Source organism: Meleagris gallopavo, chromosome 1 (genome assembly GCF_905368555.1).
Source record: "Meleagris gallopavo chromosome 1, MGAL_WU_HG_1.1, whole genome shotgun sequence".
NCBI classification, from domain to species: domain Eukaryota; kingdom Metazoa; phylum Chordata; class Aves; order Galliformes; family Phasianidae; genus Meleagris; species Meleagris gallopavo.
In genome coordinates this window covers 12,116,730-12,132,255 of record NC_139404.1, presented here as the reverse complement: position 1 = coordinate 12,132,255, position 15,526 = coordinate 12,116,730, and the positions used below count along the sequence as shown (strand labels likewise).

Here is a 15,526-nt window from a genome sequence, read left to right as displayed (position 1 = left end):
GACTATTTTGCCAAGTCTGGCACAAAGTTTTAAGCAGATTTTAAAAGCTTTAGTTGTTGTACACTTAAAAAAAAAAAAAAAAAAAAAAAAGGCATTTCCAGCCTTTTTTTTTTTTCATTCAGCCTTCTTTGAAGAATATTGCAAAATTTGCAGGTGTAATGGGAGAGAATTGGGGTAGATTTGGGAGCTTCAGTATATGCAGGTCTTAATATCAACTTAATGATTCCACACATAGGAACCTTGAACACCTCTGTAGCCCTGGGGACAGTTGCTTATGAAGGAAAACGTTGCTTTGATCAAGTTTTGTGTATATTAAGTTCTTCATGATAGAAACATGGGCAGTTCTATCTCTACAAGCCTATTTCCTGATTGCCTTCAGAAATTAACTTTTGGGGCACTGTTAGGTATTTTTCTTTTTGGTGTCCCTCTGATACGTACAGTTTCAAAAAACTGAGCAATAAAGAGCCAGAGAGAGCCCACATGTAAACCTCAGACAACTTAGTATTTGGATTTAACAAGGAATACAATATAAATGTAAATACTTACAAATCAGAACTCTCTGAGGATATAATTGCCTGATGCTCTCAATTTAAAACTGGGAAGGCTTGCTAGTAGTAACTTTAGTCTTGAATTCCCTCATTCACTAACTCTCATTTAGCTTGTTCTCTTTCTCATGTCCAGTATTTATTACATATTGCAACTTGTTGTCAGTGGAGATCTCTTTTCAGTGAGTTCTGTTGGATGTATTGGTGAGAAAATAGGTAAGTTTTCCTGTTGTTGGGTAGCAGAAAAGATTGAATGTCTCTGTTTTTTATTTATGTTTTCTGTCAGTCACACTGGGTCTATGGATTTTTGTTTAATGTGTGAAATTAAGTGTGCCAGTATGTTACTTTTCAATGATGCACTTATTTGCTTGTGTTTCCTTCTGATAGGTTTGCAAGAGAAGTATAGATGGATGCTTGTGCTGTTTGAGAGAAGGGAAATTGAAGATCAGGTGCAGATTTGATGGGCTGAGCTTGTATGTGCACTCCCAAAAGTGCCCCAAAAGGTTTCCTAAAGCACAAAATACAAAATTGGGTGGATTAAAAAAAGTAATAATAATTTGCAAGAGATTGTAGTGATAATTGCTCTCTGTAGCTGTCCCTAGAACTCCTTTCTGTTTGCAACAGTATGCCTTTATTTAACAGCCCTATACTCCAGATTTTGATAATTGACCATGATCAGAAAAGATTGGCCAGGCCAGTACATACTGTAAAAGACCATCTTCCTGGTCCTCTTCTCTTATTTTACCTACTACTGAAATAATTACGTTACGGAGTCATGTTAAAAGGAAAATGTCAATGGCAAAATCCCTGCTTGTGTGTTTTGGAGACTGAAGCTGCTGCCTAGTATGTTTGCGGGAGAAGATGAGTAAGCCCAAATGAAATTTGGTCGACTGACTTGCTTCAGATGTCTTCTGGGATCTGTTTCCCAGAATTCCTATAACAAGTGATCTATTGTTTGTTTATGTGAAGAACTCTCTTAAAGACTCTTTCAACCCTAAAACAGTATCGGTCATGAATGGGATTAGAAATACAGAGTTTGCTTTGCAATTTCCTTGGCACAAAGGCCTCCACGTTTGTTTCTTGCACAATGAAGTGGGAGGCAGACTCTTGTGTCTTTGTAGAAAGAAAGCTTGTTGGGAAGCGAGGGGGGGAAAGACCCAATATTAAGCCATACAAAAAACTCTCTTAGGACTCTAAGAAATAAAATGTAAATGTCATGAAAAACAGGAAGATCTGAAATGTCATTTAAAATGTATTTAGGAAGAAGCCAAAGCAATTTGATATAAACATCTGGGTGGAGTGCTTATTCAACATATTGACTTTTTAATTGCTGGCGGTTATCCAGATGGAGCCAGCTCTTAAACTAGTTTTATTTTAATTAGTTTAATTATAGCAAGCACTTAATCTGCTCAGTACAGTGCCTGACTTCTCCATTATTTTCCCTGGTATATGTGCTTTTTCTAAGTGCAAGGTGCTATGTCTTATTATTACTAAAAAATCGGTAGGTTTTTCTTTTGGTATTTTAGGCTAGTGAGCTAGAAATTGTTTGGGTGTTTGTATCTTGTGAATAGGAAGTACTAAGGAGATATGAAAATGAGCCATGGAGTAATCAAGCAGTGGGTTTTTTTCCTTCCCATCGGGTGTTTGGACGAAGCTGGTTGTATCAGCTTTCTTTACAGTCAATAAAGAGACTTTGAGTAAGTTTCCTTCCATACATGCATCTGCCTTGCTATTGTGACACAAAATCAATGTAGTGCTTCACTGGTCAGAGCTTGGTAACAGGAACCAAGGTTCAGGTATGAGGGCAGTAAGTGTGGGTGCACGTGTGTGTCTGTATGTATGGCTAAGGAGAAAACTTTAAAAACGTTTGGTGAGGGCACCGGCTGCTCAGAGAAGCTGTGGGTCCCCATCCCCGCGGGTGCTCAAGGTTGCATGGGGCCCTGGGCAGCCTGAGCTGATGGGGGTTGGGGCTGGGTGGGCTTTGAGGTCCCTTGCAACCCAAGCTGTTTCTTAATTCTGCACTGTAAAACAGACCATTGCTGAGAAATGTCGGAAGCTCTGCGTGCGCTATTCAAAGCAAGCTGCTTCTCTTTGGTAACTTCTTAGAAAGATGCATTGTCTCACATGTTGACTTATTCTTGCCACTTTGTCTTACCTTTAGTCTTATAAATACCTGAAGTTTTCTACAAAACTGTGATAAGAGTAGAGCCTGGAGAAAGCCAATTCCTTTTTACTACAATTTTTTAACTTAAAAGCTTGTTCACATTCAGACAAAACTAAGATCTTCAGAAGAGCTTTGGGAATAAATAGACTGGCAGCTTGATGAGAGTCTTGGAAACCTTAGAACTGACAATCTTCAAATAATGCTTGTTCTCAGGAAAAGAAAATAGTACAGTATGGTATAAGGAAAAGATTAGTTAAATTTCAAAATAGGTCTACTAGGAGTGTTATTTCATCAGTGATTCACTGGGGAAAAGGGCAGTTTCCTGATATTCTTTCTGCATTTTGAGTTTTCCCTGACCTGGAATCTAGCTGCCTTCCAGCCTGCTGGTAACTTCTGCTGCTCTGCAGTCTGAAGAGATGGAACTCAAGACAATGGAGCTGTAAAAGTGGGTGGTGAGGAACAGGAAATGTAGAGGGAGCCGTTCTAAAATAATGAGTGGAAGATCTGGCTTCAGCTAACTGTGAATTGTATTTTCTTCTTTCCTCAGCTGCACTGAGGCCGGGCAGCCTCGCATTGAGGCTCTGGGCTGGCTGGCCTCAGCCTGTCAGGCTCAGCAGAGCAGCAGAGTTCTGGGTCAGCCAGGTCCTGCCCAGTAGAGATGGAGTGTGGAAGATGATGATTGCTTGGACAATAAGTCTCCTTCAGGAGATAACCTGCTGTCTTCATGTTTGTCTGAAAGATAGGTTGATTTTGTACAGTCAATTTATTTGAAAACCTAATTTAGATTCTGTTTTGTGTTCTTTTTAGATTGGGGCATATGATCAACAAATATGGGAAAAATCAGTAGAACAAAGAGAAATCAAGGTAATACAGTATATCAAGTTTTTTTTTTTTTTTTTTTTTTTTTTTTTTTGCCAGTTATCAGTAATCTGTAATTGTATATGCTGATGTAATTTACAATGTATGGGATATTCTTCAATGCTGGTGAAGCAAAAATAGACACTTCTGGAGTGTAATCAAATGAAACTGGTATAGTGTACTCTATTTACTTTATATGACTGCTAAATCTACAGCATTTAGAAGTTCTACATCCGTCTGTACTTCAGTGCTTTTTTTATTATTATCTTAAGCCAGAGCTTAGTTTATGAGTGCCTCTCTTTCACTCTGTGATGAATTCTAACGTCGGTTATCTGAGCTCTCCTTACTTTCAGTTAGTTACCTTATCCCTCCAGTTCACTTTTCCTCCTTTATGATGCTGTCATTGTTTTGTACAGTTTATTAGACTGGTAAGTACTTCAGGCTTTGTGTCCTGAGAAAGCAGTTAACAGCAGTTTTTTGCATTTTGGTTTAACTAACAGTGCCATCAGTGTCTGCCGCATTGCTACAGTGTTCTGGGGAAAACAATCAATCCTATGTGTAATACTTCTGCTGATTGTAGATTGTGTCATACTCTGTGATGTTAAAATTAGTTCCACTGGTGTTTTCTTGCAATTAACCTTTTCTCTTCAAGTACTGCACACAAGAAATACGCTATTACTGCATGAGCTTACAGGCTGTGTTAATTCTTAGCATTAGTAAAATACACATTTCTTCAGCATTCCTGTGGGTTTTTGTTTATTCTTCTCCACTACTTCAATAGCTAAATAGCATACGTTAGGGAGATCATTACACGGGAGCTCTCACCGACCTGATCTCTCTACAAAATCTCCAGATTAGCTTTGAAATCAGAGATTATATTTTCAGAAGTGCTTCTGAGCCTGATGAGGAATCTCTGTGACATCACACCTCCACAGTTGTACAACGTGCCCCGTTAGGCAGCACGAGGAGACCTGAGCTGCTGCTGGTGCTGAGCTGGCTGAGTGCAGCTGCGGGGAGACCCGGGGGCTGTGCAGCTTAGGTGCTGGGAGCTGCCGGGCAGCCCTCCCTAGCACAGTACTGCTGTGTGCCACATGAGGTGCAGCTTTGATTGCTGCCACACGTTGATGTGATCAGAAGGCTATTGCACGACAATTGCATCTTGTGGTACCCGCTGTCTGAAGCATGCAGAGAGGTGGTGCAGAAATGCTCTTGATATCAGCACAACTAATTTCAAATGAAGGTGTTGGTGTATGGCTTTATTTTCAGTGTCTTGTCAGTGACTGTGAAAACCAATTGCCATTACAACAGAAGTGCTTGTAGCTGCTGTGTGACAGGGCAACATTCAATTAATTTATTGCAAATATAGTCTTGAGCCTGTGGGAAATTCAGCTTGTTTGGATTATAGGCTGATAATTAACAAATTAAACAATGGCAGAAATGATAGCACCCAGAAGAAGAATTAGCATGATGGGGAGGCTTTCAAGAGGAGGCTGGATGGGGCCCTGGATGACCTGCTCTAGCTGTGCTGTCCCTGTCCATTGCAGAGGAGCTGGGCTAGATGGCCTTCAGAGGTCTCTTCCAACCTTAAGGAGTCCATGACTTAGCATAATGAAGGGAGCACTGAAACAGGTTGTTACGTTCAGGTGTCATACATTAAAGCTTCTGTCTCAAAGCCACTATAACACTGTTTATAAACGAACTTAACTAAAGAAGTTAATAAAGAACTTAACCAAGAAGTTATTTTTAGTTAAAAAAAAAAAAATAAAAATTGTTGCCAGTAGTATAAATTAATATTAATAGGGTAGTTTTAACTGAACTATTACTTTTAAACTTTGTGCAGTGGAGTTTTTACAACAGTAACTATTTTTTAAGAGCTTTTATTTAAACTTTGTAGTTTTTATATTAGGTAGCAGAAATGTGTTAAGTACTGAATAGAAATTATGTGAGTTAATTGGATGGACCTGAATAGTATGGAATATAATTATTTCTTAATTAACCTTATTTTGGAACACTACTGTTTTCCACATACATCACACAAATTTGTGACACATGAATTGAGAAATTGCATCTTAATAAAAGGAATTCTTTCATTGTGTGTGGCAAAAAGTAGAGCTACCAGTTCACTATAGTTCATGGACACTGAAAGCATTTGAGATTTGACCAGTGACATTTTTTAAGAATGTCACACTGCTCTCCCAATGAAAGATGCATTGAGTTTCATTGTTGACTTTTTTTTTTTTTTTGAAATGTTCTTTCTGCAGAATGAAAATAGGCACAGTGGTAAATTGTTCATAGGACTGTCTGTATTTCCAGTGGGTTATTTTTTCTAAGATGCACATGTCTGTTTATTTAGAATTTTGAGGAAAAAATCACGAGGCCCATAAGCAGCAGTACAGTTGAAATGTATTGTATCATACAGTATCTTCTATTTTTAATCTTTAGAACCTTTTCTGAAATAGAGTGGATTGCTTATGCAAAAATTCCCAGGAATATTTATTTATGGAGTTACAGTAAATACAATTTTTAAGTATGGGCTTCCACATAAAATTACTGCAGTTTTTAGACTGCTGACCTATGAAAATCTTGTGCATTAAGCAGTGCGAAGTCTGCAGTAAAACAGCATTTGTCATCTGAAGAATACATTTTGTCCTAACCAGCCATCAGTTCCATGTATTAATTTTGTTTAATTTCAAGCAAACTCTCTTCTATCTAATGGATCTACGAGGTATTGATTATACAGCTAGTTCCCTGCCAACAGTGATTTGTTTTTGTTGGTTTTGGTTTTTATATTGTTGTGTTATTTTAAAAATAAGTCCAGCTGAATTTAAGGGCAAGAAATATTTTGAGCTGTGCTATTTGAAAACATGCTTTATGTAGTTGCTATGAAGATTAACACGGCTAGATGTCATTAATCTTTCTCTCATTTTTATTCATTTAATTTGTATAATTTTATCTAAATTTAATGCGTATACTTATGTAATACATTTTATTTTTTTTAAACATGAATGTAATATGACTGTGTTGGAAATCTGCAGTTCACCAGCAAATGGAACTGCTATTTGAATGAACACAGTTAAATCACTTCCATTATAATTCCATTTGTATCCTCAATATTTTTTTGAATTACTATATTTTACTATGTCTGAATTGTACATGGAATCGTTATTAGCTAATGTGACCAGGAGCCTGATCTGAAGACATCAAAATAAACTCACAAATATCTGTCTCTAAGCATCACATCTTAACATAAAGAATCAACTGGACAGTTTTGCGAGGACGTTTGGCTCTTCCATAAGGAAAGATGCTGTTTCTAAAAGGAAGTATAAATAGATGCTTTCTCTTTTTCTCTGCTGCTTTCCTGTGTTGTTTACTTTTCCTTTTTAATAGGCTGCTCTTTGCTCAGTATTGGGAATACCAATAATTTTCTAGAATTTAGACTTCTGACAGCAGAACTTGCTATTGATTAGTGGCTTTTACATTACGATGTGATTTGCTGTTTAGTTTTAGAATTGAGGAGTCAACAGCATTTGATGAAGTTTAACTAGATATTGAAGGAGAAAAGATTCAGGAAAGTAATTTGTGGCAAAAGTTCTGGAAACCTAATATGAATGTACTACTAATTATTGCAAGTGTGTGCAGATTTTGTCTGTATAACCCAAAGCCATGGGGAATGTGTGCTCAGTGCTTAACAACATTTTGGATCTACGTAGTTGGGTCAGTAATTGTTCAGGTTTTGTTTGGACTGTTAAGTGTGAAAAGGCATTGATTAGTGCCTTGTACCTCAGAATGCTTTATAGTACTTGAAGTCTCTGAAGTTGACTTTTGTCTGAATCCTTAAGAACAGTATAGGTTAAACACAATTACTGACCACATCATTATTAGCACATCACACTATTTTTGTCTTCTGTGTCAGTATATGCTCATGTTCAATATTTGCATATTTCAGGGTTTGAGAAACAAACCAAAGAAAACAGGACATGTAAAACCAGACCTCATAGATGTTGATCTTGTGCGAGGTAAGTCTTGAGCTAGGAGAAGCCAGATTTCTCAGGTTTAAATGAACTGTCTCGTCATAAGCTGAAGGCTCAAAAAACTGGATTTAAGTTTTGAATAGACTTAGGTTTGAGAAAAAGAAATCAGTGGATTTCTATGGATGATAGTTTGGGCATTATCAGTTCAGCAGTCTCCTATTTCCATACTTCCAGACTTCTTTCAAATCTTCTGATGGTTTGAGGAAAAATTATGTCAAAATTTTGGAAGAGTAACAGTTGTATAGGCATTAAATATTTCTTACACATTTTCAAGAGCAAAACAACAAGGTCAAAGTGATGTAAGACTTCTCAAGAAGTATTTAATCTTTATTTGATCTTTATTTAATTTTCCTCATACCTCACAAAGGCTGGGGAAAGTGTTATCTAGATTATTTTTCCATGAGCCCAGCAGCCAGCTTGTCCTCAAAAATACATTCCTGTAGTGCTTGTTGAATTCAGATCTAGAATTAGCAGAATCCTTGGTCTTTGCTAGCAGTCATGGAGTTGCTTACACACATGCACACGATCCAGTTGTGGGTGACATGGATACACAGACTCTCTTAAAGCCATAGCTCTAAGCAAATACTGAACAGTTTTCTAGATGCCAGAGAAGTGGGAATTTGCAGGGAGTAAGAAGGGAAAGTAATGGTAGGATGTGGAAAAAAGAGTGTTTGAATGACTGAGATGAAAAATGGTATAAAAGAAAAGACAGATGAATTAGTCTTTGGGTAGCTTCCCTTCCCCTAGAGCTGGTCATCAGTTTGACTGATACTGCTGCATGTTTCTCAACTGTATTCCACTTTCCTGGCTACAGCAGCGCTCCATGTTGATTACCATCAACGTAGATGCATTTAGAACTATGTATAATTACATTTAATTACTAATCCTCTGTCTCTAACTACTCAGCATCTCAATTTATTATTAGTCATAAAATGAAATACATCCTTCTTTTCTTTTCTTTTTTTTTTTTTTTTTGAAGGATCTGCTTTTGCTAAAGCAAAACCCGAAAGTCCCTGGACATCTCTGACCCGCAAAGGAATCGTGAGAGTTGTTTTCTTTCCATTCTTCTACAGGTGGTGGCTACAAGTGACATCGAGAGTCATCTTTTTCTGGCTGCTTGTTCTTTACCTTCTTCAAGGTAGAATTGGATTATAGGATCAGCTTCGACTGAATGCTTTAATTTAACCATTACTACTTCTATATGTTGCTTTGTTCACTTAATACTATTAAAATTCCTTCCAATGTATGCTGGAATAGATTGCAAAAGTGTCTTATGATTAGTTCCTCTTTTACAATTATATAAAGGAGACATTTTGAAAATTTGAGCATTTCCTCACAGGTTTTCTTCAGCACTTAGCACTTGTGTTATTTTGGCATCTCTGTATATAATTTAGGTTTCTAGGACTAATTGATTTCAAGACTGAGAGTCACCTAAGAAACCTTTGATTTTCTGGATGAGGATTAGTCCTGTTACTTGTGCTTCTTGATAAGAGCTCTTGGTCTGCACAGAATGCTGAACCTGCTATTATACATCTTGCACAGCCTAGTAGGATGATGTGTGATCAATTTCCAGTTCTTCCATGGGTTATCTTGTCACATCAGAGGCAGTAAACTTTAAGCTCATATTTCAGTCATACCTCAGTCTTGCTACTGGATGGCTGATGAATCTATTACTTATAGTTCTATATGCTTCTGCTAACTTTTCCATTGCACATGAAGGGAGTATGCATCTTAATTTTACACTTCCTAGATTAACAGTTGTGCAAAGTCATTTTATAACAAACAGAAGGAAATTCTCAGCTTTTAAATGGGATGATGAATCACGAGTTCTCGTATTCGAAGCCTGTATTTCTCTTCATTATATGTAATATAAATGTGGAAAATTAGAGAAGGAAGAATGTAATGTAATGAGTCAATATCTAACAGTGTGAAAGTCAGTAAGAGAATAAGTGTATTGGAAGCATGCACAACAAAAAAACAAATCAGAAGCTCAATGCAAGTTGGGAGCAGTTTAAGCACTCTGAAAAACTAAACGACTGATAAGTTATCTACTGAAATCCAATTAAAATATGATGATTACCTTTTCAGTTTTGCATTCAGTCCTCACACTTACAAATTTCTGTATCATTTGGAAATTGTATCTAAAATTAGAACTGGAAGAATAAAAATACAGTACCTCTTATTTGATGTTAGCAGCTATAAATTTGTTTCACAGTGATGGTGCCCCCAAACTTGAACTATAATGACATTCATGTAAGCTGTCAAAAATTTTCCCTATCCCAAATTCTTAGATAGGTGCTTAAGAATTATTATTGCATATGTTAGCCTCTGAGTATACTATGCTAAATAGTAACAGTAAAGGAAAAAATTTTTTTCCCTGACTGTAGATTAAAACTCCAGATTTTATTTACATTTGTTCACTTTATAATAAATTATGATTAGAAAACTATGTGATAAGAGAAAGAGAAACAAGGAAATGTTTCTGTTGAAGGTCATTGAACAGGCTGGTAAGTTAAGGTAGAACTAAAAAGTTTTTTCTTCTGATTTCATATCCGTTTAGGTTATACCACTACCTCATTTTCACTTTTAAAATGTTTCTATATTCTAATACGAAAACTGATGTGTGATATTAGTATGTATCTCATACTGTGTATTTTAGTATGAAACAAGAAATGTGAATATTCATAGCAGTTATAAATTTATTTTGATGAGATGTGTATTTATGTATGTATGCATTTTTAAAATTCTTGGTGATACAACTATTTCAAAGCTTTTAGTACTGAAAAATAAATGATTTGGTCTTTGAAATGTAGTTGCCTACTTTGATAGAGCTTTTTGGCTCTAAATGAAATCATTCCATTTGTTTGTTTCACAAAATACAGCACTGTCATTTAGGAAAATACCAGTCCAGATGTAATAAATAAGGAAAGAAATAGTTGAAACTGGTAGGAGAAATTGTTTGAAGCCTAAGCTGTTGGTAGGAGCAGTTCTGTGGTAGTTTGAATCACAGCATGTTGGCACGTTGTGCAGAAATTTGTGCATTTCCTTCCTGTGTTACTGAAAGGACTGGGAGGTTGGTAATGTTTTGTTAAATCTGTGTAAACTTCGTGGGAGGGGTGTGCAGTCTATAGACTCATGTTTTCTGAAATCTATAGTGAAGTTTGAAATTATTTTGTGGATACGTAGTCCCGAAAATTATTTCAAGTGGATCTGTGGAGCTTGTTGTACTCAGATCAGTATACTTACACAGATTGCATAGTAGGCTATTTCTGTACACTTTATACCATATGAATCTAACTGTTTGTTTGAGAAATTCAGATGAACTCATTTAGAAAAAGGTGTTGTTGTTTCTGACCTAAAGCTTGTAAATAGCTTTTCTAAGTTGTAGAAATGATTGGGCTGTGTAACAGGAGTAGGAAGAGCTCTGTGGGTGTTGGCTGTGTATGAGAAGCATGTTATAAGGTTATAAGATTAACAAGTAATGATGGGTTGATGGTTGGACTTGATGATCCCAGAGGTCTTTTCTAGCCTTAATGATTCTATGTTTCTATGAAGGGGAAGCTGCCACTTTTCCAAGCACAAATGCTAGTTGTAGTCCTGGTCACTTCAGCTGGACTACCTTGTAATGTGCATGGTTTGTCTTTGAGCTTTCCTTGTTATTAGAAAATTTATACACAAGCGTATGGGAAATTTTGTCTTTTGAATGGAATATGGAGTTAAAAATGCTTTCAGCTAAAGTATTAAAGAGTTTCTCGTTACGAGTCTGCATTGAAATAGATGTTTGATTTCGTAGTCGCAAGTTAGCTGAGCTTGACAGGCATCCCCAGGGGTCAACCTCTGCTCAGAGCATCATTAGCTGTCATGGGCTGCTCAGAGCAATGTGCAGCATGGTGTTAAGCATCTCCAAAGTGGAGGGATACAACCTGTCAGGGAAACCAGCTCCTTGTTTGATGACTCCTCTGCTCACCTGACTTGTTGGATTGTGCTGTGTTGGTTTCAAGTGATACAGGACTAAATTTATCTGGATTGGTTGAAGCATAGAATTTGTTGCTTGATTTTGTTTTTTTTTTCCTCCTACTAAATTGTCATCTCAGTATGAATTTACTTCCTGTCATACCTAGCTTTGCAAATGCCTTCCCCTCGCCTTTCATTCTGCTACCATTTTTTGAGCAATATTTATAATATCACAAGTGTAAAGGAAGACATGAGCATGAAGATAAGTCAATTACTGATTACTGTCTCTCATTTTATTGTAATTGTCATTCCATGCTCTGAATTTCAAGCTTGGTTTAAAATGCAGGTGAAGAACTGCATGTGACTGCTTCTCATTTTAAGATAAGTCATATAATAAGTTGGCCATCCCAGACATTTCAAGTATTGAACTCAACTTCATCTTCCTTCTTTTCCAGTTGCTGCTGTAGTGTTATTCTGTACAGCCCAGAGCCCACATAATATACCTCTGACTGAAGTAATTGGGCCAATATGGCTCATGTTGCTACTTGGAACTGTACACTGTCAGATTGTTTCAACACGAACCCCTAAGCCTCCTCCCAGCACAGGGGTTAAAAGAAGAAGGTATAGTCTGTATTAAAGTACTTATCATTTAGGTTTGTTGAACTATTCTGAAGAATGTGCATAAAATTGTAGGGATTTACAGTCTCTGCTTCACAAGGGATGAGAAATTGAAGCTCCGTTTTTATTTGAAACTTTAAAATGGGTGCTTGATTAGTGCTCTAACATTTGTGCATTTACTAATTTGTGCACTGTTTTTCTTAATACATTAAATCTGATGTTTTTGCCTCAAAAGAGCTTGTGACTGAATACTGATGGAGTGACACATTACTGCAAGTTTTGCTTTAGAACTCTGTGCAGTACTGGCCAGCGATCTGTGAGAAATGTGTTAAAGGAGGTACTGGAAGCATAGACCTGAAAGTCTTCCAGCACTTCAGTGTATATGGTTTGCTGCAGGGAACTGTCCCATTACAGTGGGAAAACCTGCAGTAGTGAAACTTTGCAGGCCTTAGCCTCTGAGATGAAATTTATCTTACCTTGTATTTAAGTGTTAAGGTGATGAATAACTGTTATAATTTAGTTTTTGTAAATGGAATTTGTTAAATCAACACGATAAACCTTTAGCAACATGTCTTGAAATTTTGCTTGTTTTTGCATGCCTAAAACTGCTGAACACGTTATAGAAGTAGTAGATTGCACTTATAAAGCTACCTTCCAATTTTAATCTCTTCTGATGAAGGAAATTAAGGAAAGCAGCACATTTGGAAGTACATAGGGAAGGAGATGGCTCTAGTACCACAGATAACACACAGGAGGGAACAGTGCAGAGCTACGGTACAAGCACCTCTTACAGTATTGGCGCTGTCTTCAGAGATATCTGGCATGCCGCTTTCTTTTTATCAGGGTTTGTATTTATTCAAGGCTACATATGTGTGAGATATGCACTATCCCTTTTCCAGAGAAGTAAACATTAATCTGCTGATTAGATAAGAACAAAAAATAAATTGACAAAAACTTAATAGTAAACTCAGCTCAGTGTTTGAATGTGCATTAACCTCTTCCTTTTTGCCTTCTGAAATTGTTGATGAAACAAATGTAGAAATGCAAAGTAACTTTGGCTGATTTTTATGATAATTGTAGGACTACACTTTGCGATGTGTCAGGAATGAACTAGCTTGTTTTTTCAATTTTAATCCAACGAGAAAATTTTATATTTTAGTTGATTGCATTATTTGATAATTACATGGAGAGAATGCACATAGGTCGCCATCGCTGTCATAAAATCACGCATTTTTCTGAAGGAAAAACCTTCAGGACTCAAGCATGGCATTTAATCACTGAGCCATGAAGATGCATGTTCTAATGACTGGAAGAAGCATTTAAGCTTGATATATTTCAGAGTGCTATACATCAGCATTTACTAGTAAAGTTGAATATATGCTTATGAACTGGTACAAAATGAAGAAAAGGGATACTGCAAGTTACTACATTGTTTTGTTCTGCATGCTGCATCTTAAATATTGCAACACTAATGTGTCTGTTGTATTCGTGATTCGTGTTCTTAACCTCTGGTAAAGCTTTATCTTGTGTTACGTTACATTCTGGAAATAAAAATCTGGAAAAATTTAAAAAATATCTAAGAATGCTGCAGAAGTTAATTTGGTCTGTGTGTAGTTTAAGCTGGTTTAAACAGAGCAATAGTAATAGACACCACAGCTGTTCTTTTGTGTAACACTACATCTAAATTGGTCTCTGTATTTCTTTCTGGTACATTGGGAGTGTGGTCTTGTAAACTTTTGAGCATTATCTGCTCAGTGAAGATACTGATTTTCAATCAGTATTGTTGGACTGTTGAGGATTGTTGGAAGACTCACTTTCTTCCTTGCCTTCTTCACTTCCTTTGGGTGACTGAGAATGCTAAGGCAGCTTTTAGTCACTCTTCAGCTGCAGAGGTTTGTATGTCTGAGAATGAACCATGGCAGCTTATCCAGATGAAAAATAACCTTTTTTTCTTTTTTCTCACAGCAGTTTTGTCATGTAATTTTTCTTTTCCAAAGTCATGCAGATATTTTTGTTTGCAAAGTGGGACTGGGAATGAGGAAGCAGGAATGCGACATGGAGAGCGTGGGCTAACTGGCTTGAGATTGTGATGCTGCTGAAGATGTTCTTGTGAAACCCCAGTGCCAGGAATTTGTCCTTAGTCCACTTGTGGAAATCTTTAACTTCTAATAAGTTTTGCAGCTTAGATGAGTTAGGAGAGTTTTTTTTATAGTAGTTTGAGCTGATTGCCCAAAGCCTCAGTACTGTCTTAAAGGGTCATCTTTATGGATTTTGAAAACAAAAACTGTGTTTGTATGCAAGCTGACACATTGCTAATCTGCAGACAGGAAGAGGCTTGCAATCTGCTCCACAGAGCCCATGATAAAGTATCTTGCTGTGTCTTCTTTATAAGCTTGTAATAAAATCTGATCCATGCAAATATATAGAAACTGCCAAAAGTATTTCAGCTGATTTTAGAATCATAGGATGGAATCATAGAATCATAGAATGGCCCAGGTTGAAAAGGACCACAGTGATCATCTTGTTTCAACCCCCTGCTATGTGCAGGGTTGCCAACTACCAGATCAGGCTGCCCAGAGCCACATCCAGCCTGGCCTTGAGTGCCTGCAGGGATGGGGCATCCACAACCTCCTTGGGCAACCTGTTCCAGTGCCTCACCATCCTCTGTGTGGAAAAACTTCCTCCTAAAAAAAAAAAGTACTACTCACTTATTTAGAAATAAAATCAATAAAGAATTTTGGATCTAGATAAGGGGAAGTTCTGTAGTTTTCTACAAGGGAAGTGGAGTAGCAGTTGCTGCTTTTTAAAAAAATAATAATTAAAAAATGCCAGTTAGTGTTTCTCCTGGAGTGCTTGAGGGAAGGTGGAATGAGACTAAAGAAGATAAAGGATGAAAAGTCTCAGTAACTGACTTTTCTGGTTGTTATTTTGTCCGTAGTCTTGCAGATTAATTGCTCCTTTTTGAGTTTTCTTCCCTAGCTGGTGGGTCTCCACTGTGTATATGGAGTACCTTATCTCAGGAACAATGTAAATCAACTGTCCCAGTTCATATGATGTACGCATTATAGAGGAGTTAAATCCTCTGTGTAATCCAAGTTCTCACAGAGCTTCCTGAAGGAGAAGGGCAATGCATGTTCCCCTACAGGAGCAAAACATTAGATTAGATTTATAAAACAAAAGAACCACAGAACCACTAAACACAGAGTTGATAAAACTATCAAGAATCTAAAGAATGAAGTCTGTATTTTTCATTTATACTACTACTACTTTTTTTTTTTTTTTTTCTCCAGAAGTGTTCTGGGAATTACTAAACACAAGATTTTATTGCTTTCTGGGTAAAGATTTTCCTTGTTATT

The 15,526-nt window shown here is 36.9% G+C and overlaps 1 protein-coding gene across 3 annotated transcripts in view; it reads left to right on the top strand.

Moving 5' to 3' along the window:
• Window positions 1-15,526, top strand: part of PHTF2 (putative homeodomain transcription factor 2) — a 62,427-nt gene that overhangs the window by 23,630 nt on the left and 23,271 nt on the right. For 2 of the 3 annotated variants that reach the window (XM_085216661.1, XM_085216665.1), the window contains exons 3-7: window positions 3,517-3,573; window positions 7,514-7,583; window positions 8,578-8,736; window positions 12,008-12,173; window positions 12,850-13,014. In XM_085216661.1, the coding sequence (XP_085072787.1) occupies window positions 3,517-3,573; window positions 7,514-7,583; window positions 8,578-8,736; window positions 12,008-12,173; window positions 12,850-13,014 (617 nt within the window). The remainder of the gene's footprint in view (window positions 1-3,516; window positions 3,574-7,513; window positions 7,584-8,577; window positions 8,737-12,007; window positions 12,174-12,849; window positions 13,015-15,526) is intronic. The other variant, XM_085216674.1, reaches the window with a different exon arrangement.